Source organism: Thalassophryne amazonica, chromosome 8 (assembly GCF_902500255.1).
Source record: "Thalassophryne amazonica chromosome 8, fThaAma1.1, whole genome shotgun sequence".
Taxonomy (NCBI): Eukaryota; Metazoa; Chordata; class Actinopteri; order Batrachoidiformes; family Batrachoididae; genus Thalassophryne; species Thalassophryne amazonica.
The window spans coordinates 19,909,147-19,934,224 of NC_047110.1; the positions used below are offsets into that span (position 1 = coordinate 19,909,147).

Below are 25,078 nucleotides of genomic sequence, written 5' to 3' on the forward strand. Positions count from 1 at the left end.
AATTTGTTGTACTCCTCTTTAGGGAGATAGCCACCATTACGTGGTGCAGGTGTAGGTCGCGATTGTGGTGGTGGAAGCGGTGGACCTCTCGGCCGAGAGCTCCATTGTCCAGCTGGAGGCCTTTGATTATTCCTCTGTGGTGTTTGATGTGACTGAGGAGGTGGTGGTTTAGGCACTGAATTTCTTTTTTCCACTCCCCCCGGTTTTTGTCCTGATTTCGGGGTGCTCTCCTTCTTCCTTTTTTCTTCATAGAACTGCTGCTCCAAATCCCAGCTCTTTACCACCGCATCCATTTGAGGGACTGTAGTGCCGTCTATGGGCATTTTCACAAAAGTTATCTCTCCTCTTCTTCCTTTAGTGACCTCTCTCAGTGCCCTAACATAGCGTTGTGGCAAAATCGTCTGTTTCAGCCCATGCCAAACTTGAACCAATGTTTGACCTTTGTCTAGTCCAGCTTTAGCTCGAGCAATATGGGAATCTTCATCGTTGGGATCTTCCAACACTAACCTGGCATAATGGTTTCGTGCTGGTTCACCCCGACTGATGGGTTGACTGGTAACTTGGGCTAGCCACATAGATTTACCCTCTTCACTGTTCGAAGCTCTGTTGATAAGGGGCCACACTTCTTTCAAATAGTCCTTTAAGTCTTCATTTGGTTCTTTCTCTCTCACCAGCATCTTTAATTTCTTGAACTCACGGAATTCCCTGCCGTCTGCTTGAATTTCAGCTTGAATTGCTAGCCGATTTTGCTCTCTAGATCCAGCAGGAAAGTTCCGATTTGGGAGGCTCGCTTGTAATCCTAACGATGGTGGAATTGTTTCTCCCTCATCATCCAGATTTTCTTCATTGGTTTCTCTCAACACTTGCCGTGACCAGCGTAAAGCTGCTGTTTTTAGTTTTCTCAACATCACATCATGGGCAACGCCTAAATAGGCGACTCTGAAGTTATTTGTTAACTCTTTACAGGCAGTTAGTGTAGGATAGAAAGGCCACATTAGGATATTAGCCCACTCTCCAACAGTAGCTGTTACCTCGAGAGTTTTCTTTTCATCTTGTCGCTCTATCCACTCTTCTGGGATGTCATACCCAGTTTGTCCAACTTCTGGAGCGTAGGTTTGTCGCTTATCTCGGGTCTCCACTGGGTTGACTCTGACATCTCTTGCAATTCTCTCAGAGGCTACACACACATTATACACCCCAACTTCTTTCTTTCGTCCTCTGTAGCGTCCAGTTCGTAGTTCTGGGCGCGAGACTTCTCTTTCTCCTACCACAGATAACGGTTCATCCTCTTCTGAGTCTTGTGGATTGATCTCCTCTTCAGACTCTCTTTCCTGGTCCTCATCCATATCAGATTCATGGAGAGGACATAGGTCTTGTAGTTGTGGGTCCCCGTTTTGTTCTGACTTTCGGGGTGCCCCAGTTGCTTCAGTATTTCCGACTGGTAAAGGAATGAATATAGGATCCTCTTCTCCATTATCCGGTGGAGGAGCCTGGAAAGGCTCTTTCATCCGTGATTGGGAACCTGTCGGGTGTATGATAGTCTGGAGCCCACTTGCAACTTGTTTTAATGTTGGTCGTGGGGTTTTAATCCTTAATTGCTGCACCCCCACAGCATGTGCTGATCTTTTCTCACTTGTCGCCATGGGAATGGGCTGCATCACTAACGGGGGACTAGTTGACACTCCACTTGCTCCAACTGCACCCTTCTTTGGACCTGCTCTATTTGGCCCTAAATTCACCGCTTCAAGTGCCCTTCTCACTCGATCTTGCTCTCTCTCATTGATCCCCATACTCCTGGGGTACGCATGTGTAGATTCACGGCTGCCATGGCAACCTTTTCTGCCTCTTCCCATGTCATATGTCCAGATCGTAATCCGTCCACACATATCACCACTCGCCGATGCTGGCGTTCTTTGGCCATATCGATAGCTATTCCCAGAGTTTTCAACATTTTCTCCGTGTATTCGATTGAATTTTCTCTCCCTGGGTAGCTTTCAAAAGGCACATGTATGAGTGCATGATAATTCATTCGTGGTGCGCTTGTTATCACCATTGATTTTCCCTCCAGATTTCTCCCCTTTATGTTCTTAATCTCCTCTCGGTACTCTTTGCCTGCCTTCTCCTTGAGGCTTGCTCGGAATTTTCGGTTGGCAATTTTCAGTTTGGGATTTGTGAAGACAATGAGACTATCTCCATCTATATCCCAAGGACTGCCAAAATAATGATATGCTCGTCCTCCATCTTGGGTCACCATCTTTTTGGTTCCTTCGGGCATAGGGTTCAAGTCCTCCATGTAATCAGATTCAACATATACATGGTGGGTTTTTGCTTTAGATTTTCTAAAGATTTCCTGTGAGCGCCCTTCCTCTTTACTATGGTAACTCGGTCCGGGAGCACATTCTTCAGATTTAAGCTGCCCCAAGCTTCTGGGCCCACATTCCGGCGACCGACGGAATATCTGTCCAGATACTCCCTGAAGGCTTCTTCGTCTTTTCTCCTGCTCAATCAGGCGTTCTGTATGTTTTTTAACTGTTGAGGTCGTTCCTCTCACACTTCCTAAGGGCAATTTTTGCCACACCGGGTCAAAGCTTGTGTGGAGCTGGTCCGGGCTTTGATATTCTTGACCATTTACTCCAGAATTAGGACCTCCCTGGGATGTTAATTCATCTTCACTTTCCTCTGGCTTGTTTTCCTCATCACTTTGTTCGGGTTCGGTCTGGGAATCTATCTTGCTCTCATCTCCAGTGTTGAGGATCTGACTTCCATTCTCATCTTCTATTGTAGGATATCGTTCCTTAAGCATTCTTCCTACCCCTTTTAGTCGTTCTGCCACAGACTTAAATTCGGCATACACGGACGCCGATTTTGCCTTAACATCAACCAGGACCGTCTCTACTCCCAACAACCCAGCTGTCATTTTTACTATGGGGTCATAACTTTTCTCAGGACTTATTAAGGTGGTGATTTGTCCTCTTGTCCACCTTTCTTCGAGAAGTTTGCACCACCACTCAAGCCACTCTCTGGTCCCCATCTTGTCCTTCGGGACTGGTGGGCTCTCCAAAATGGCCAGGATCTGCCCCTCTTTATGCTGACCTGGATAATATATCCCTAATGTGCGTATTGTTTCTGCCATAACTTCTTTGAAACTTTCTTCATCAGTTTCTACACTTTGATCTCTGACATATTTTTGAACTGTTTCTGCCCAAAAATCATATCCTCGTCCATACAATACCACTCTGTGTGGCTGAATATTCACTCCTTTTTCCTCGTCTGGTTCGGATTCAGGGGTTGCTACAGGTCCTGACTCTTCTTCAGCCATATTTTTAATGCTTGTTTTTAACACTAACCTTACTGTTTTGTAATGATTATCCTCTCTTTATTCTCTCGGTTGCTGAGATTGTCGATTCCACCACTGTCGTCTCCTTGACTTCAGCTATGGTCCTTGTCGTCTCGAGTCATCCGCCTCTCAAAGCCTCTCTTGGCGCCTTGAGTCAGGGATGAATGACAGACTACTTGGCTATTCAGCGCTAATTCCAGAGGTTAACTCCGAATCAGCTGCTCCTTTTCCCGCTTCTCCCCTCAGGAACCTCACGGGTTGATGATCCTATTCTCTCTTGTAGATCACCATTTTGCACGGTATACTCTCATACCTGCTCTCTTTTTGACGATCCGATCCAGCAGGCTCCCTCGTCTGCTTCCCTTCCTCGTCGTTTCGTGACGATCCAGCAGGCTATCTCCGTCTGCTTCTCGTCCCAGTCCAGACGATCCAGCAGTGACACGTCTGCTTCTCGTCCTTGATCCCAGCTCCCTGGGATGCTTACCCCTGTTGTCTTTACCTCATCCTCCTGGTAGTCGCCTCCAAATTTTCCACCCCTCTGGAAAACATATGTGTTTCAAGCCGTTACTGGACCTATACAGGCCATCAGCCGACACTCTCCACAACACTGTCTCCCTTGGTAATCCACTCAGGGGTTTTCCACCTATCCAATGGCAAAAGATTCTCCTTTGGCCAGGATTCTTCCTCGGACCCGACTACACTTCGTCAGGTCCCTGTTCGGGCGCCACGTGTCAGATCCCGCTTTATATATATATATATATAAACCAGCTCTCCGTCTCTGGGGTCCGACCTTCGTGTCTCCGCGGGTATTACCCGGCGGGGCTGCACAAAGGCTGTTCAAGCTGGTGGCGAGGAGATTCGTCTAGCCGCTCACTGCCTCCATCCGGACGTCCACCCCGCTGACGCTGATCTCGCACCCCGGTCCAATAGCCTCCTTCTGGAACCAGGATACGAGCCGGCCACGCCCGTTAACGGCAGCTCTCCTCTTATGGATCAGGGCTCTTGGAAGGTTGCTAGATTTTAAATTTAGTGACTCGTACAGCGAGTCCCCAGGATGCGTTAATTTCATTAAAAACCAGACTAACCTTTTAGAGCACTTTTTGATGTTATACATCCAAAAAACTTTAACTTTTACACCTTAAGAAGAATCAATAAAGCCAATGTCCGAGCCTTAACACTTTAACTGCATGCATGGAAATTTATTGCAGGTTTTTCAAGTGCTGACAACATAATCAAAATCGGTTATATGATGATAATTTCACAACAGTAATTCAAATATAATCAGAATAATAATTGGCAGAGATTTTTGTTTTTGATTCAATAATGCTGTCTGATCTTACTCTGACTGGACTGGATTAACTTCTTAATAATTTTTCTAGGAGTGAGGGAAGGAGGTTTTTGATGTTAAAATCCCCAGTTCGATGAACTTGGTCTCCTCTTCATCAGCTTTTAGTTGTTAGCTGACCATGATCCTTGTGATGTTGTAATCCTTCAGGAAATAATCCACATAAGAGTTTATATCCTTCAGGAAATAAATCCACATAAGAGTTTATTCCTTCTTCAATCAACCAAAAGTTGATCTAATCCATTCTGGTAAGATGTGATGTTCCATGAGAGAGAAAACGTTGAAACTTCCCCACTCAGACTTAAGGCCAGTGATTATTCTCCAATGCTCTGCTACTCCGTGACTGGACGGCCTGAGTGGGAGTTGAAAACTCTCTCAAATAATCTCTTATGTCTCCAATCCTCTCGCTCCTCGATTCCAATTGCAGCTCACAAGATGGTCAAGTCTTGTGATCTCCTCGTAGCAGCGGAGAAGTGACAACAGCACCTCTCCCTGGAAGAATAACCCCACTTCCTGTTGTTGTCCAGTTTTTATATGAAACTTGTTGTTGCTGAGTTGATCTTGGTTACCATGGGGATAATGGTGATTCACAACCCCCTCCCTACTCCTTTCTTTTACTGGAAGCCATCTGGAGAACCTCAGTTCCTGTTTAACACATCTTGTCCGAGAAACACATCTTTCCCGAGAATTCATACTTTCTAAATCATGTCACATCAATCACATTAATCATATTCAATCATCTCATTACAACTCTTTTTCACATAAAACAATTTATATGATCATATACAACATTTTCATTCATTATTATTCCTCAATATCTCATCACATCTTAATGTTCTGAACAGTTGTTTTTATCATCAGCTCTTCTGGCCTCGCTTGCGACATCATTAACTTCCTTTTTTGTCTCTGCCTCTGCACAAAAACAACTTCTTTCAGTTCCTCTTTCTTCTGACTGCCATGAAAAACAACTTCAATTCCTCTTTCTCTGACTGCACCCTTTATGAAAAACAACTCATATAATCATTCTTTTCACTTATTTGTAACATACGTTTTCTAATCAACCCTTACTGTTATTATATTAATAGTTCATTTAATCATACTTGTTATGTTGGAATCATTCTTAGATATTACTTTTAACACATTAATACTTCATTTGATCATACTTTGTCATTTCAAAATCATCTTAGACATATTCCATCGTCTTCACCACTGAGTTCATCCCGTAGGCCTCTCCATCTGCAATGGAAAAGTCCGGTATGACCTCACTTACTCCAGGAAAGTACCAAACACTGTTCAGTTTATTCCAACAACGTGTGTAATAATCCAATGGCACGTAATATATTCCAAGATGAAAACATGCTGAAAGCAAGCTTAAAGTCATCTTTCTTGACAGGCAGAGAAGAGAACACTGGACAAACTGCTAGACATTATGGACTATGCCAGTCACCCTTTGCATACTATCATCAGCAACCAGAGGAGCCTCTTCAGCCATAGATTGCTCCTTCCTAAAGCCCCTTTCACACTGGCGTATTTGTAGAGCTGCGTATTGCGGCATTGTGTTTCATTTAAGTACGCCCGAAATGCGCGCGTACTCAGCCTTTTTCCATGTTTGTGGATCTGCTCGCAGCTGCGTGTGTTCGCTTCTTAGTGTGTGCACACAGACCCTGTAGATCTTGCCGCTATTTAAACCCAGTTCACTCCTGCCAGCTGTCCAGAACACATCGTTGCACTTGGAAAACAGTGGACTGTATCATGAGGGTTTTCCAGTTGCATTACTGCCACATATGTAGTCATAGCTGCTATTTTCTGCTTCTGTGGAAGTGTGCTCTGTTCTCTACTGCACGGTGTGGTGCCGCTCAGAAAGTCATTTAACATTTTTGTTGTTGTTGTTTGTTTTTTGTCTTGGTGGATCATTTTCATTGTGCACAGATGCTGCTGTGCCTGGCTCTGGTAAAGGCTGCTGTGAATGAAGCACTGTGACTCGTTAAACTTATAGAGCCCCGGCTGCTCCGATCAGGTCCGCTGATTTGATCAGGGCTTCTGATGATCGTACTGACATGCAGCGACAAGGCTTTTATTTTAAAGTCACAGCGCTTATTCAGCTTTGATCAGACACAGAGAGAGAGAGAGAGAGAGAGTGACAGAGGGAGAGAGAGTGAGAGAGAGAGAGAGAGAGAGAGATTCTGAGTTGAGGTTCAATTCGCTGTTCTGAGCACACACAGGCTCTGTGGGCTGTGTGATCATGTTCTCATGTTCTCCAGCTGAATCATTCTGGATGCATGCACTCAGTTTTTGGTTGTGTATAGGAGCGCCGTGTTGCACAGACTTGCATGTAGTAACACTGTGCTGCGTAGACCTGCTTAAAACTGTGTTCAGCGCTCTACGCCGAAGAAAATTAAACATGTTTAATTTCTTCCATCCTACATGCGTAGCCCTCAACATACTGCTGCGTGGGGAGAAAAAACTCGACGTAGAGCTGCTAAAAGTGGGCGGAGAGCTGCTCAACTCGCCACAATAAGCAGCTCTACGAATACGCCAGTGTGAAAGGGGCTTAAGTGCAGGACCAACCAACTGAAAAACTCCTTTGTCCCTCAGGCCATCAGACTGTACAACTCCTCACTCAGGGGGAGGAGGAGTAACAGGAAGACAGAGGACAAGAATCAATCAATCAATCAATTTTATTTATATAGCGCCAAATCACAACAAACAGTTGCCCCAAGGCGCTTTATATTGTAAGGCAAGGCCATACAATAGTTACATAAAAACCCCAACGGTCAAAACGACCCCCTGTGAGCAAGCACTTGGCGATGGTGGGAAGGAAAAACTCCCTTTTAACAGGAAGAAACCTCCAGCAGAACCAGGCTCAGGAAGGGGCAGTCTTCTGCTGGGACTGGTTGGGGCTGAGGGAGAGAACCAGGAAAAAGACATGCTGTGGAGGGGAACAGAGATCAATCACTAATGATTAAATGCAGAGTGGTGCATACAGAGCAAAAAGAGAAAGAAACACTCAGTGCATCATGGGAACCCCCCAGCAGTCTAAGTCTATAGCAGCATAACTAACGGATGGTTCAGGGTCACCTGATCCAGCCCTAACTATAAGCTTTAGCAAAAAAGAAGGAGAGGAACAGTAGTAGCCAGTAAACCAGTAAGTCTGGTATTTATATCAGGGTTCTAGCTAGAACCATTTTAGTGCCAGGTAGCTTACGTGATCGCGGCTCACAACCAGGGGTGCAGAGGCCCCTGGCGGGGGTCAAGGGGGCAGAGCCCCCTTAAGCAATACGGTTTTATACCTCTAAAATGTTATTGGCAAGCCCTATTTTAACCAATTTTGTGTGGTTTTAGATGCATTGAAAGCAATAATAATAGAGAAAAAATGACATGTATGTTGTAATATTTGTAATACCAAATTTCTTTTTAAAATGTTTCTGTCAAAGTCTGAGTTAACAAAATAAATGATGTTGAAAAAGTTAAAAACACATTTGATGGGCATGTAGCATTTGCTCTCTTCTTTCATCCAGTGAAGCAGTTTTTTTCTGTCATGACAGTTTTTTCCAACATTTTTGAGAGGGACTGCATTATTTAAAAGAAACAAAACAATATAAAAACTAATTGTCTTGTTTGCACAAGAGCTGAAGGAGGCCCCTCCCCCCTCCTCCTCACTCTGACTAGCTCTGTGATTTTGCTGTTTTTTACATTTCTGTGAAGAAAGCACATGCTATGCGTGGTTTGAATGCAGATCCCGTCTCCTTTTATTGCTTAGTTTCAATTTTGGGGATGGAGGAGAGACACAGTCATTCTTCCCTTTAGAATATATTAGGTTATTATTATTTATAATAAACTTCATTTACTCTCACTACAGATAAATGCTGTCATGAAAGTGGATGGTGGAAGACCCCAATGCAGAAATAAGACAGGTTGGCATAAGAAAAACTATCCATTATCAGAACCCAGGGCGAAGCAGAGATCCGTACACAGAAAGCAAAGAAATCACACAACAGTGTGCGTGAGCAGATAGGCTGACAGAAGATACAAAAAAAAGGGGCACGAGTTCAAGGGACAAAAGGCAATCAGACTGACTGGTAGCAATGTTCAAAAAGTGGCAGGCAATCTAAAAAAAAATTCACTAAGGACAAATCAGGTTCAAGAACAAGAAGTCAATCACAAGGAAACACAAGACACTAAAGCAAGGACAAGAAGCACAATATTCAGGAGACACCTGAAAGCAAGACAAGGGTTAAAATACACTGTGGAGGCAATCACACAAATTGGAGACAGCTGAGGGTAAACACTAATGGGAAATGACTGACAAGAGAGCCAGGACGAAGGCTAACAAAATACACAAGGGAACTGTGACAAGAACCAAACCCTGGAATGGTCACAAGGGGGAGTCAAAGGACAAGGACAAACATGAATCATAAATGCCATGTACGATCATCCCATTTCCTGTGATAATGTAATCTGTATCATTATTATTTTTATATCGTCTATGTCTACCTACTTGCTACCTCACCCTCTAACCTCATTCCAGCCAGCCTATCTGCCTGTGTGCCTGTCTAGCAGCCAGCTCATCCAGGATTGCTGATACAGCCACAAGCCTACAGTCAACCTGACTGACCTGGCTTTTATTTTGTTATTCCTTGAAAAACATATTAGGGAATAATATTGATAAATGATTCTCTGTGATCACTTATTCTGTATAGGACACTGTTTTGAAGCTCAATGCTGGACTTAAAAACAGATGAGAAGTAATTTGGTGTTGATATGTTGAAACTACAGTGCATTATTGCAAAATAAAAAAATGCTTGAAATACTTTTAAATTATTCTGTGAGAAATATTATTAAATTATCCTACTGTTAGTTTGCTTAGACCCAAAAGCAGACATGCAAATGTGGCTGGACATGATAAAAGGTAGACTGTAGGCTTGTGGCTGGTTTGAGGAATGCGGCAAAGAGTTACTCTTCTACTACTCATAGGCATTCTTTGACAGTTTTGTATTCCATAATAGAGTAGTTAATTGACAGTGTAGTAATCCAATGTTGTCATAGTGAGTCCCAGTATTTTTACTATTACCAGTTATTTTTGTAATCTGGACATCCTAAGCTTTCTAATGCTACCAAATTTATAGGGTTTTTTTGTGGGGCGGGGGGGGGGGGGGGGTGCACACAGGACCATGCTGGCCCATGCCTCTAAGAGGGGTTGAGGCAAAAGGCAGGAAGGCTGAATGGTGTGGGCAATCCTGGATGAGCTGGCTGGCAGAGAGGCACACAGACAGGCTGGCTTATACACTCAACAAAAATATAAACGCAACACTTTTGGTTTTGCTCCCATTTTGTATGAGATGAACTCATAGATCTAAAACTTTTTCCACATACACAATATCACTATTTCCCTCAAATACTGTCACAAACCAGTCTAAATCTGTGATAGTGAGCACTTCTCCTTTGCTGAGATAATCCATCCCACCTCACAGGTGTGCCATATCAAGATGCTGATTAGACACCATGATTAGTGCACAGGTGTGCCTTAGACTGCCCACAATAAAAGGCCACTCTGAAAGGTGCAGTTTTGTTTTATTGGGGGGGATACCAGTCAGTATCTGATATGACCACCATTTGCCTCATGCAGTGCAACACATCTCCTTCTCATAGAGTTGATCAGGTTGTCAATTGTGGCCTGTGGAATGTTGGTCCACTCCTCTTTAATGGCTGTGCGAAGTGTTGTGTTTATATTTTTGTTGAGTGTATGATGTTAGCAGGTGAGGTAGCAGGCAGACAAGCCCATGAGTAGACCTAAAACTATGACATACTTAATAAATAAAAATTACATTTTCCATTATCATACAGAGAATGACATGAATGTACATGGCTTGTATGATGTAACTGGCTTGTAGCTAGACTGTAGAATAAATGTAGCTTATAAATAATTAAATATGTTTTGAGAGGAAAAATGACTGTCAACTGGTCGTGACAGTACTTGTCTTTTTTGTTAAGGAAATAATGTTTTTCCAAATTGAAACTACAGATATTGCACTTTTATGACTGTCCCTTGCATAAATCTTGCATAGTTTGTTTATTTGAATATGTGTATAGTACACAAGACAAAACAGAATCATTACTACATAAAGAAAGTACATATTCAAAAAGGAATGGGAAGAAGTATAAACTTATTAGTCCCATCCCTTTACTCTGAATTTACAATGCAACTATATCATCATTCGGTTCCTTGGTTACAGTGTTGGTCCCACTTCTGCAATTTCTATATTTCAAAAGCTACAATTTATACTCATTTATTTGTGAATATTTCTTGTGCTTTCACAGTTCCAGTCAACTTTTCTATAATTTACACAAAGAAACTCCAACATTCATTTGCATCATTTAATAAGACAAGTGCAACAGGGTTTCTTCTGTTGCTCAACTCTTGAAGATCTATTAGTTCTAAATTGCTTCACTGTATCGTGACAGAATCACCTCTTTAAACCTTCTCATGTCTGGACATGTCTGGGTCCCTTAAGCCCCTTTCACACTGGGCCCACTTCGAGTTGCTTCCTGTGGCATCATGACGATGCAGGAATGTTTGTGTCAGGTGCGCACAGCAGGGGGGAGAGAGAAGGTGAGAACGCAGCCTGCAGGTTCTTTGCACAGAGGAATCAGAGTGCACAGTTTGGCAGCAGACAGACTGTGCACTCTGAATTTCTCTTCTAGTTTATATTTGTTCTTGTGCTGAGCTGCAGGTCTGCACTTGTTTGATCAAAAATTTTTCAAAACTGTAAGGCACAACTGAGTGGACACCATTCGATAAATTCAGCTGGTTTTCGGTAAAAATTTTAACGGATGATGAGAGATTTTGGTCTGTAAGTGTCGCTTTAAGGACGGCCCACGGCTCCTGACGGCGATCTGCGCTTCGAGGCGGCAGCGTCTCGCCGTTTCAAGTTGAAAACTTCCACATTTCAGGCTCTGATGACCCAGTAAGTCGTCAGAGAACAGAGAACTTTCAGAAGAAGTCGGCATGAGTAGTTTATTCGGACATTCCATTGTTAACGGACATTTTGTAATGAAAGAACGTGCGGGCAGAGTCGCATGTCGGGCTGGACCCGACCACGGGGGGTCGCGACAGGAAAAACACCTCCGTTGGAAACCTTAACGGGCAAGTTGGAACATGCCCAAGCTGTTAAACAATTTCTCAGATACTCACTTGTTGAAAGCCATCAAAAGCCGCCTGAATTTTACAAATGGTTTTCAACACGGAGGTGTTTTTCATGTCGCTGCGCACACAGATTCGCCGAGTCGTCACGGAAACGACTCGGCAAATTTGCGCGCACGTCTTTCATTAAAAAATGTCCTTAAACAGTGGAATGTCCACATAAAGTCCTCATGCCAGCCTCTTCTGAATCTTCTCTGTTCTCTCACGACGTCCTGGGTGAATTAAGCCTTAAATTAGGATGTTTTCAGGTTGAAACAGGCCGACGACGGCGCCTGGAAGCGCTGCGCGACGTCCCGCTCCATGGGAAGTCCTTACACCGACAGAAACACCCCATAATCTCTCATCAGCCTTAAACTTTTCACCGAAAACCAGCTTAATTTCTCGAATAGTGTCCACTTGGATATTCCTCACAGGTCCAGAAAAAATTTTGATAAAGCAACACGCGCCGTCTCGAGCAGCGTGTGAAACAAAGGAATTCAGCCAAGAGGGCTGGACCACATCTCACTCAAGGCCTGCCCACAGGGAAATGACGTCACCGACACGCGTGAAAAAACTCACGCATGCGCACAAGGGTTCAAGCATGATTGGTGTAATCGCACGTCATTCAAATCCATATAGTTAAATAAAAAAATAAAAGTGTCGGTTTCTTATCTAATAGACCTCGTATGTATAAAAATTAATTTAAATTTGCATTCACCCATTTTCATTTGAAGTATTTTGCTGTGGTTTTTTTTTTTTAAAGTTTCAAAATCAAAACTTCAACTTTCAGCTTCATTTCCTTGTTTCACAGTAACAAAATATTTATTCCTTATTTAATGACATAGATGTAAAAATATAATGAAGGCAGGTCAGTATTCTCACACTGCATCATCTATGTACATACAGTTTTAATGAGACGGTCCAGATCCTCCACCTCAAACGTATGTGGATTCATGTGGTTCAGGTGCTCAAACTGTTTCAGCAGGGACTGGTGATCTATTGTCCGACCTGCAAGAAGAGGAAAAAATGTCATGTTTTTTTTTAAACAAGTATATTATTATGGTGGCAGGAACCTGAAAGACAAAAACAGTGCATTACTCATTCAAATTTATACTTCCTTAAAAACCTGCACATCTCACTGCTTCTCAAAGGTGAGGACAGCAATTTTATGACTTTAGCTTCATAAGTGTCTGGGGGAAAAACCCAACCCGTGTTCCACTGCTGACTTCTCTGGTTTTATCCTTAAAAGGTGATGCACTGTACTTTAATGTTTGAGCTCTCTCAAATCTAATCATGCTTACAGTCAGCAGTTTAGAATATACAATTAAAGTTGCTGTTGTTTGAGACGTTGTTGCACTGCATCATCTTCCTGTCGCCTAGAACCACATCCTACAGTTAACTCCGTCACTGTGCAATTGCTGCCAAATGTTACAACATTTGTTGTACAGCTTCAGCAAGTATAAATTTGTCATTAGCACATCAACAAAACACTTACCATTCCCACCCTGGATGTCTTGCTTAACTTTGATGAGCAGTCGCAGCCTGTTGATCTCCTCCCTCTTCAGCTCGTCCAGTTTGGTCCGAAAATTGTGCTGAACAAAGTCCAACTCTTTAGCAAGTTTGCCTTGCTGGAAGCCAAAAAAAAAAAACATAATCTGACTATTCAAAGTCAACAACACAAACAAAATTAGTCAAATAAAACAGGAGTCAGATGTTTTACTGCAGATGACCTTGATGTCCTCCATGTCTGTGTTTTTGAGCTTTTCTTTGAAATGTGGGTCTTTTTCGAGGTAGTCAATGACTTCCCTGAGGTAGCGGTCATAGTGTAATCCAGTGTCCTGAACAATCAAAACAACATATCACTGTTTGCTCTTTGTAATGACACCAAACACATGTAGATACTGTGCATACAAAAAGTATTCATACTGCTTCACTTTTTCCACTTTTCTGTTATGTTACAGCCTTATTCCAGAATGGATTAAATTAATTTTTTTCCTTAAAAATTCTACACACAATACCACATAATAACAATGTGAAATGTTTGCAATTTTTTTTTTAAAGAAAGAAATCACATGTACATACAGTAAGTATTCACAGCCTTTGCAACAAAGATCAAATCTGAGCTCAGATGCATCCTGTTTCCACTGATCATCCTTGAGATGTTTCTACAGCTTAATTGGAGTCCACCTGGGGTAAATTCAGTTGACTGAACATGATTTGGAAAGACACGCACCTGTCTACATATAAGGTCCTTCAGTTGACAGTGCATGTCAGAGCACAAACCAAGCATGAAGTAAAAGGAATTATGTGTAGACCTCTGAGACAGGATTGTCTCAAGGCACAAATCTGGGGAAGGGTACAGAAACATTTCTGCTGCTTTGAAGGTCCCAATGAGCACAGTGGTGTCCATCATCCATAAATGGAAGAATTTCAGATCCACCAGGACACGTCCTAGAGCTGGCAGACCATCTAAACTGAGCAATCGAAGGAGAAGGGCCTTAGTCAGGGAGGTGACCAAGAACCCGATGGTCACTTTGTCAGAGCTCAAGCATTCCTGTGTGGAGAGAGGAGAACAACCATCTCTACAGCAATCCACTAATCAGGCCTATATGGTAGAGTGGCCAGACGGAAGCCACTCCTTAGTAAAAGGCACATGGCAGCCAACCTGGAGTTTACCAAAAGGCACACGAAGGACTCTCAGACCATGAGAAACAAAAGTGCCTGGTCTGATGAGACAAAGACTGAACTCTTTGGTGTAAATGCCAGTCATCATGTTTGGAAGAAATCAGGCACCATCCCTACAGTGAAGCATGGTGGTGACAGCATGATGTTGTGGGGATGTTTTTCAGTCAGGATTGAGGGAAAAATAAATGCAGCAATGTACAGAGACATCCTGGATGAAAACCTGCTCCAGAGTGCTCTTGACCTCAGACTGGGGCGACGGTTCATCTTTCAGCAGGACAATGACCCTAAGCACACAGCCACGATATCAAAGAAGTGGCTTCAGGACAACTCTGTGAATGTCCTTGAGTGGCCCAGCCAGAGCCCAGACCTGAATCCGATTGAACATCTCTGGAAAGATCTGAAAATGGATGTGCACCGATGCTCCCCATCCAACCTGATGGAGCTTGAGAGGTACTGCAAAATGGAATGGGCACAACTGCCCAAAGATAGGTGCACCAAGATTGTGGCATCATATTCAAGAAGACTTGAAGCTGTAATTGCTACCAAAGGTGCATCAAAAAAAACTATAGAGCAAAGAGTATGAATACTTATATACATGTGATTTTTTTTTAGTTTTACTTTTAATAAATTTGCAAAAAAATAATTAAAAAAAAACTTTTTTTCATGTTGACATTATGGGGTGTTGTGAGTAGAATTTTGCAGGGGGAAAAGAATTTAGTCCCTTTTGGAATAAGGCTGTTCCATAACAAAATGTGGAAAAAGTGAAGGGCTGTGAATACTTCTCCTATGACCAAAAACTAGGCTTGACATGACTCATTTTAGACTTCTGTTACATACTGTATGTAACTCAAATCCATGCCCAGATGTCCATGCGTGATCTGTGAGACATGCCCACATGGCATTTTTAAAAGGAGGTAGAGAGGAGCTCACATTCCAAGGGGAGAGACTGCATGGAAATTAGGAACTCGTTTCCATTTAAAGCCCAAAAACAGGTCACTTTTTAGAGATTTGAAAACGTGGTCTTTCAGAAAGCACCACATCAGAGTCTATGGGCACTTTTACACTGCAACTTGAAAGTTGAGACCATAACCATACTTTACTGGGACTTGCGCTAGTTGTAGTGCGCTTTTCCAACAGTTTCATTAGAAACCATACTACAACCCCTGGCAAAAATTATGGAATCACCGGCCTCGGAGGATGTTCATTCAGTTGTTTAATTTTGTAGAAAAAAAGCAGATCACAGACATGACACAAAACTAAAGTAATTTCAAATGGCAACTTTCTGGCTTTAAGAAACACTATAAGAAATCAAGAAAAAAAGATTGTGGCAGTCAGTAACGGTTACTTTTTTAGACCAAGCAGAGGAAAAAAAAATATGGACTCACTCAATTCTGAGGAATAAATTATGGAATCACCCTGTAAATTTTCATCCCCAAAACTAACACCTGCATCAAATCACATCTGCTTGTTAGTCTGCATCTAAAAAGGAGTGATCACACCTTGGAGAGCTGTTGCACCAAGTGGACTGACATGAATCATGGCTCCAACACGAGAGATGTCAATTGAAACAAAGGAGAGGATTATCAAACTCTTAAAAGAGGGTAAATCATCACGCAATGTTGCAAAAGATGTTGGTTGTTCACAGTCAGCTGTGTCTAAACTCTGGACCAAATACAAACAACATGGGAAGGTTGTTGGGAAAGTGTAGTGACACGGACCCACAACAGGGGGCGCAAATGAACGGTCAATAGATGAGCCAAAAAGTAACAATTTAATGTTGTGAATGTGCACAACGAACATACAGACAATCACAGAATATCATAACAGTCAATACACAGAGGTGACGTGTGGGCAGGCTCGAGGATAGAAGACGTCTGTCCTGAGAAGAGCCGGAACCACACGATTTCCGCCGTCCCAGAACCTGGTGAATACTGGAGCCGCCAAGTCCCGAATTCCCAGGTGATCACCGTCCCCGACTGTCGGATCTGGTACTGCTGGCGAAGAACAAAGAGTCAAGTGTGGGTGTGCGTACACCCAGTAACAACAACGGTGGGAATGCCACCTCCACCTCTCATTCAATATGTTGCAGCGGTCTCAGCTGAAAAGGAGCGCCGTCTTGCACAGCCTCCTCACAAACGACCGGTTCTCCTGCAAATTCTCACAATAACAGAGTTACAAATCTCACAAAAAGGCTGAGAGTATTACCTCCTATGAAGTATGATATCTCGGCAACGAGGTGGAGATGACGTCTGGTCTTTATGGAGTGAGATGAGATGATGTTGAGTAGATGGGTGACAGCTGTCGAGAGGTAATGAGCGACAGCTGTCACCCCCGGCTGTGTCCATGGCGGCAGCGCCCTCTCGTGCCTGAAGCCCGCACTTCAGGCAGGGCGCCCTCTGGTGGTGGGCCAGCAGTACCTCCTCTTCTGGCGGCCCACACAACAAAGGTTGTTAAAGGCAAACATACTGGTAGACCAAGGAAGACATCAAAGCGTCAAGACAGAAAACTTAAAGCAATATGTCTCAAAAATCGAAAATGCACAACAAAACAAATGAGGAACAAATGGGAGGAAACTGGAGTCAACGTCTGTGACCGAACTGTAAGAAATCGCCTAAAGGAAATGGGATTTACATACAGAAAAGCTAAACGAAAGCCATCATTAACACCTAAACAGAAAAAAAATGTTACAATGGGCTAAAGAAAAGCAATCGTGGACTGTGGATGACTGGATGAAAGTCATATTCAGTGATGAATCTCGAATCTGCATTGGGCAAGGTGATGATGCTGGAACTTTTGTTTGGTGCCGTTCCAATGAGATTTATAAAGATGACTGCCTGAAGAGAACATGTAAATTTCCACAGTCATTGATGATATGGGGCTGCATGTCAGGTAAAGGCACTGGGGAGATGGCTGTCATTACATCATCAATAAATGCACAAGTTTACGTTGATATTTTGGACACTTTTCTGATGTTTGAGGATGATGAAATCATTTTTCAAGAAGATAATGCATTTTGCCATAGAGCAAAAACTGTGAAAACATTCCTTGCAAAAAGACACATAGGGTCAATTTCATGACATAGGGTCAATGTCAACGAGCAGATGTGATTTGATGCAGGTGTTAGTTTTGGGGATGGAAATTTACAGGGTGATTCCATAATTTATTCCTCAGAATTGAGTGAGTCCATATTTTTTTCCTCTGCTTGGTCTAAAAAAGTAACCGTTACTGACTGCCACAATCTTTTTTTCTTGATTTCTTATAGTGTTTCTTAAAGCCAGAAAGTTGCCATTTGAAATGACTTTAGTTTTGTGTCATGTCTGTGATCTGCTTTTTTTCTACAAAATTAAACAACAGAATGAACATCCTCCGAGGCCGGTGATTCCATAATTTTTGCCAGGGGTTGTAAACACTGTGGTGTCATAATTGGAGCACACAGTGCACCAGCATAAGTAAAGTGTCACCATTTAGATCAACATTTGTAGCATAGAGGTCTCAAACTGGTTCCAGAAAGGGCCGAGAGAGTGCAGGTTTTCTGTGCAACCACCCACTCTACCAGGTGATTTCACTGATTAACATCACTTTGAGCAGGTGGAATCAGTTAATCAGTAAAATCACCTGCTGGAGTGGGTGGTTGCACAGAAAACCTGCACTCTCTTGGCCCTTTCTGGAACCGGTTTGAGACCTCTGAATATTTTCCTCAATACATTCGTCATTCCTTTTCAAACATTCCAGGTCAGACTGCATGTGTAAATAAGAGCCAAATCTTGTTTTGTTATCTCCGCCAACGAAGTTGGGTGGAGGTTGTGTTTTCACCCCTGTTTGTTTGTTAGTTTTGTCAACATCATTCGACAAGGCTCTATTGCTGTCTGTTGGTTTGTTTGTTTGTCTGTTTGTTCACCTTAAATTTGAAGTACGAGGTCTGTCAGAAAAGTATCCGACCTTTTATTTTTTGCAAAAACCATATGGATTTGAATCACGTGTGATTGCATCAGTCAAGCTTGAACCTTCGTGCGCATGCGTGAGTTTTTTCACGCCTGTCGGTTGCGTCATTCGCCTGTGAGCAGGCTTTGTGTGAGCAGAGGTCCACCCCTCTCGTTGGATTTTTATTGCGAATAAAATGTCTGAACGATTTGGAGCTTTGCTGCATCAAATTTTTCCAGAAACTGTGAGAGACCTCCAGGTGGACACCATTCGGAAAATTCAGATGGCTTTCAGGGACGATTTTATGGGGATTACACAGATTAAGGAGTGCTCCAGCCGGTTTAAAGACCGCCCACAGCAGCTGAGAGTGCGGTGCACTCCAAGCGCCGATTGACAGGCTGAAACCCCGCTGAAACAACCAGATCATTTCCAGAGTGAAGGCTTTGTTGATCCGGGACGTCGTCTGACTTCCACAGAAATGGCAGAAGACGTGGACATCACCACTTTTTTGGCACATTCCACTGTTACAGGAGTTTTTGTCATGGAAAGAGAAGCAGAGGGATGCGCCACGGAGCCGCTCATGGCGCGGACAAAAGCACCTCCGTGTTGGTCTCACAGGACGGCTTTCAGATGGCTTTCGGTGGCTTTACAGTTGTGTGACTATCCGAAAAATTGTGAATGAGCTGGACATGCCAGAACATGTCCTGTGAGGCTTCATCACGGCGTTGCTTTGCGCCATGCGGTTCCGTCCCGATGCGCGAATTTCTCCATGTCTGTCTCAATGTGCCGAAAAAGTGCTGATGTCCACGTCTTCTGCAATTTCTGTGGAAGTCAGACGACGTCCCGGATCAACAAAGCCTTCACTTTGAAAATGAACAGCACATTCCACTGTTACAGGAGTTTTTGTGTTTTTGCGCGTCGGGACAGAGCCGCATGGCGCAAAGCAACACCGTGATGAAGCCTCACAGGACATGTTCTGGCATGTCCAGCTCATTCACAATTTCTCGGATAGTCACACGACTGAAAAGCCACCGAAAGCCGTCTGAAAGCCATCTGAAAACCGTCCTGTGAGACCAACACGGAGGTGCTTTTGTCCACGCCATGAGCGGCTTCGTGGCGCATCCCTCCACTTCTCTTTCCATGACAAAAACTCCTGTATCAGTGGAATGTACCGAAAAAGTGGTGATGTCCACGTCTTCTGCCATTTCTGGGGGGGACATTTGGCCAACAGACGTGTAATTTGTGATTGATGATCTAATGCAAATTCATATGACTTGAAATTGACATTTTTATCAAATGTAATATTGACAGTATTGTGTGATATTGAGAGTATTTTCAATTTTTATTGTTAACTAACAAATCAGCAACAGCAAGGGCTGCTCTTGTAATGAAAAACATTGACCTTAGGGTATCAAATTTAACAATCAGCGGCACAAACCCAGATTTCCTGTGTAAAGGTAATACATATCAAAGGACATAGTGAAGCACAGATTATTGTACTTCCTTTTACATGGATAAAATCATCATTATTCTTATTATTATGTGTTGTGTGTGTTGATAATAATAAAAGTCAATCAACAGACAATAAAGCGTTGTTATGCAAAGTGTGGTTACCCAAAACATGAATTGAAAGTAGTCAAGAGTATGACATAAAATTGTTGGTTGGCCAAATGTCCCCCCATGTACTCCTTGGCCAAATGTCCACTGGCCAAATATCCGCTGGCCAAATGGGGGTTGGCCAAATGTCCTGGATTCGTAGGCCTGATCCCGTCAGATCTCAGAAGCTAAGCAGTGCAGGATCTGGTTAGTACTTGGATGGGAGACCTCTTTGGAACACCAGCAGCTGTGTGTGTTTCTCCAGGTAACACTGGAGTTGCGTCAGGAAGGGCATAGGAAGGGCATAAAACTTGTGCCAAATACCAGTGCGGATCTGGCTGTATCCGCTGTGGCGACCCCAATCAAACAACGGGAGCAGCCGAACAACAACAATTAAAGACGGCACCGTTAAATGTGCAGTAAATGTGTCAAAAATATACACCATTTATCACACTGCAATGGAGCTCTTAAAAAGGGGTGTAAAAAACACTGTTTAAATGCACAAAATGAGTGTCTGTGCACATCACAACGCGCGTAAAACCCGGAGTCTGTGTAGTATGATTTCTCCATTCTTCACTCTCAGCCAATGAATTTGAAGTGTTTGCGCCGTGATACGGTGGCTGGGAAGTGCAACTCAATCAGTTGTGAAAAGTGAAATTAAAAGACCTTTTCAACAAGACATGTCCGTGTAACACTAAGTTTTCATTTGTCTGTCTGTTAGTTTGTTCACCTTAAATTTGGAGCATTTTTTATCTGATTGACAAGGAATTTAGTAAAAGGATGCAAAGTGGCTGTGTCTACAATCCTGTTTTTTTGGAATAATTCCAATGATACAGTTATATACAAAAGTTTGGACCATTTTTCTTTACAAAACATCTCCAGTTCAGTCAGGTTTGTTGGTTTCTGAGCATGGACAGCCCGCTTAAAATCACACCACAGATTTTCAGCAATATTCAGGTCTGGAGACTGAGATGGCCATTCCAGAACATTGTACTTGTTCCTCTGCATGAATGCCTTAGTAGATTTTGAGCAGTGTTTAGGGTCATTGTCTTGTTGAAAGATCCAGCCCCAGCACAACTTCAACTTTGTCACTGATTCATAAACATTGTTCTCAAGAATCTGCTGATATTGACTGGAATCCATGTGACCCTCAGCTTCAACAAGTACCTGCACTGGCCACACAGCATGATGGAAACACCTCCAAATTTTACTGTAGGTAGCAAGTGTTTTTCTTGGAATGCTGTGTTCTTTTTCAGCCATGCATACTGCCTCTTGTTATGTCCAAATAACTCAATTTTAGTTTCATCAGTCCACAGCACCTTATTCCAAATGAAGCTGGCTTGTCCAAAGGTGCTTTAGCATACTCCGAGCGACTGTTGTGGCATGTACGCAGAAAGGCCTCCTCTACATTATAGTATTATACAGCATCTCTTTGTGCAAAGTACGCTGTATTGTTGAACGATGCACAGAGACACTATCTGCAGCAAGATGATGTTGTAGGTCTTTGGGTTGACTATGACTGTTCTCACCATCCTTTGCTTCAGCTTATCTGAGATTTTTCTTGGCCGGCCACTTCAGGCCTCAACTAGTACTGTGCCTGCGGTCTTCCATTTCTTCACTATGTTCCTCACAGTGGAAACTGACAGCTGAAATCTCAGATAGCTTTTTGTATCCTTCCCCTAAACCGTGATGCTGAACAATCTTTGTTTTCAGATCATTTGAGAGGTGTTTAGAGGCTCCCATGTTGCCACTCATTAGAAGAGATGCATGGATCTGTAATATACTCTAAGGACATAAGCTCTTGAAGTTGGTGGAATTTTGGTGGAATTTTGCTTCTTTCATTCTCTTATTAAAGGTCTGTCCTGCTGCAGTTTATGTAATGAAAAAGGAACCGCGAGGGCCCTTTTTATAATATACATAAAATTGCTCTAGTCAACAGGAGCTGCTTTTCAGGAATGTCAAAATACCCAGTCCAGTTATACTGAGCAATGCTTCCAACAATTTCATCTTTGTTTTTTTTTTAACTATCATGTAAATTCTACCTGTGTACCATGAGCTGTTAATGTCAATGTCGAGCTACAGTATGCACCACATTATAGAGCAGCTCCTGCATTCTTTTGAATTTGTTTGTTTTTTCAGTTCATGCTGTGCAGCTTTCATTTAATGTGGAAATATTTCTACTTACAAACAGGAAAAACTCCAGCAGACACCAGCACTCTGTAGCATCCTCATAATGTAGCCTATTCGATGTTTCGCAGTTGTGAATCTCGTGCCATCTGGCGTTCCGTGACTCACGCGAGAGGTCAGTTTCAGCAGAGTTCCGGTGTCAGGAGCTCAGCACTCACAGTGGTAAACACATCTTGTGAAGTATGGACAATAAGACAACATCGGGGCACAGCAGAAGTCCATCACAAGTGCTACATCTCCTCTAGATAACCCTCTCAACTTAGAAGAACATATAATCATCATAATGGCCTGTGAACTCCTTAAATTAATGCCATCCACATCCTCACTTTGCCATTGTTTACATGCGCTGTGAGACAGCGGAACTCTTCTGGCACCACGGTGCATTCTGGGAAGCCAAGACAGCCGCCAGGGGCATTATGGGAAACACTGAAATACCGAATCAGCAATCAGCAGTGCAGTAGCTCTGCTCCTAGAATCTGGCAAGTTCAGAACAGGGATCAGAAACTGAAAGTGTCCACTCCTTGCCCAATGGAAAACCGCAGTTGTGGTTTGGAGTACCAAAAATATGGTATTGCAGCAGTGAAAAGGGCCTTATGGGGTATTTTTGGCTTAAAACTTTTCATACTGAAAACATCCTGGTATATTTGTTTGCTTAAAAGCGCTTCGCTCTCAGACTGCAGGCTTGCTTGTAGTTCCTAGGGTTTGTAAGTGTAGAATGGGAGGCAGAGCCTTCAGCTTTCAAGCTCCTCTCCTCTGGAACCAGCTCCCAATTCGGATCAGGGAGACAGACACCCTCTCTACTTTTAAGATTAGGCTTAAAACTTTCCTTTTTGCTAAAGCTTATAGTTAGGGCTGCATCAGGTGACCCTGAACCATCCCTTAGTTATGCTGCTATAGACTTAGACTGCCGGCGGGTTCCCATGATGCACTGAGTGTTTCTTTCTCTTTTTGCTCTGTATGCACCACTCTGCATTTAATCATTAGTGATTGATCTCTGCTCTCTTCCACAGCATGTCTTTTTCCTGGTTCTCTCCCTCAGCCCCAACCAGTCCCAGCAGAAGACTGCCCCTCCCTGAGCCTGGTTCTGCTGGAGGTTTCTTCCTGTTAAAAGGGAGTTTTTCCTTCCCACTGTCGCCAAGTGCTTGCTCACAGGGGGTCGTTTTGACCGTTGGGGTTTTTCCGTAATTATTGTATGGCCTTGCCTTACAATATAAAGCGCCTTGGGGCAACTGTTTGTTGTGATTTGGCACTATATAAATAAAATTGATTTGATTTGATTTAAAAGCTGAATAATATGGCCTCTTTAAATGTAACATCCTTCATGTACAGAAGAAGAATCAGAATATCTTTGTCATTGCACAAATACAACAAAACTGAGGTAGAGACTCTCAAAGACAAGAAATAAATAAGAATGAACAGATAACAGACAATATAAGTTAAGAATAAAAAGTTTAAAGCAGTAGCTGTCCACACGCCTTTCTCACACTGCACTCAGTATATGACAGCTGGTCATGAAAAGTCGGCTTGACTCACAACACTTCCTGGTGCATCCAGGTCCTCTGTGGGTTTTACAGCACTCTTGTCCACAGCGATTGGCACTGACTGGATACACAACCATAAAGTAAGTAGAACCAGACCACAATCGACCAAGTCCTTACCCATCAGCATCTGGACGGATGAATACAAAAATCAAAATAGGTTATTATTTTGAGGTTATCCATGATTATAAAGGCTAGGATCTATGAAAATGCAGGAAAGTAAGGTGAGGTGGTTTGGAAGTGATGAGGTGATACAAATATGTCAATAAAACAAGGGTGAGCATGAAAGTTACAAGGGAAGTAAAAGGAAGGCTCGAGTGAGGTGGATAAGTAAAAGGAAGGCTCGAGTGAGGTGGATAAGTAAAAGGAAGGCTCGAACAAGGTGGATGGATAAAGAAAAAGAAGACTTGAAGATTAAAAAAAAAAGAAGAGGCTGAGAGAGATGGAAGTGTAACACCAGCATGTATGGAGAAAATTTAACACAAATATCACCATCACAGAGGAGGGGAAAGACAAAGATCATACAATACATTCAGATCTATAATTTTAAGTAATTAGAAACTGATAATTTTTTATTATTACTATTATTGTTGCATCTCTGCACAACTATAATACTGTGAAATTTAACAATCATGATGTGCTTGCTGATTGTCAGTTTTAATTCAAAGATTTAACAAAAACTGGAAACTGGAAAGAGATTCTGGGAAAACCAGTAGGAGCAACCAATATTTTGAAAATACACGGTTAATAAAAGTTCAAGTCCTTTCTTTCAGACCTCCCTCCAAAGCACAAAAATGTGCATTGCCTGTTCACAGGTATGGAGAACTAGATATGTTGTTTTGATAACTACAAAACACTGATGTATCTTACATCACCGCTTGTCCCAGTCAAAACTACACCAATATATTACCAAAATAATTAACTGACCTGTCCAGTAGAAATAAGGAAACCACTAGTGTGTTGCCCGTGGGGATCCACAGACTCTAGATTGGGTAGTGTTTATAAAATAGGTAAATAACATTTTTTCAAGGGTGGTAATAAATTAAGCAAAGCTTATATAATGAGTTGGAAAGGAGTGTGAGTCCAGAATGTTTTTAGAACCTTAGATCTAAACACCTCTTAGAAGAAGAACTCAACCCTTTTATTTCCTGTTAATTATGTAATCTTTTTATGTTAATTATTGTTGTTATATTTTATTATTACTTCTATTTTGTCATTTGATTTTTAAATGGGCCACACTGGAAATAAGTGTTTTCACTTTCTTGTGTCATCCATGTATTTTAAACATA

General features: G+C 42.6%; 1 protein-coding gene across 2 annotated transcripts in view; it reads right to left on the bottom strand.

The window, feature by feature from the left end:
- Positions 1–25,078, bottom strand: part of LOC117515326 (nucleobindin-2-like) — a 73,359-nt gene that overhangs the window by 42,218 nt on the left and 6,063 nt on the right. For both annotated transcript variants that reach the window (XM_034175827.1, XM_034175826.1), the window contains 4 exons: positions 23,785–23,919; positions 13,593–13,700; positions 13,358–13,490; positions 12,767–12,870 (listed from right to left, as the gene is read on the bottom strand). In XM_034175827.1, the coding sequence (XP_034031718.1) occupies positions 12,767–12,870; positions 13,358–13,490; positions 13,593–13,700; positions 23,785–23,919 (480 nt within the window). Of the gene's footprint in view, positions 1–12,766; positions 12,871–13,357; positions 13,491–13,592; positions 13,701–23,784; positions 23,920–25,078 lie in introns of those variants that run through there.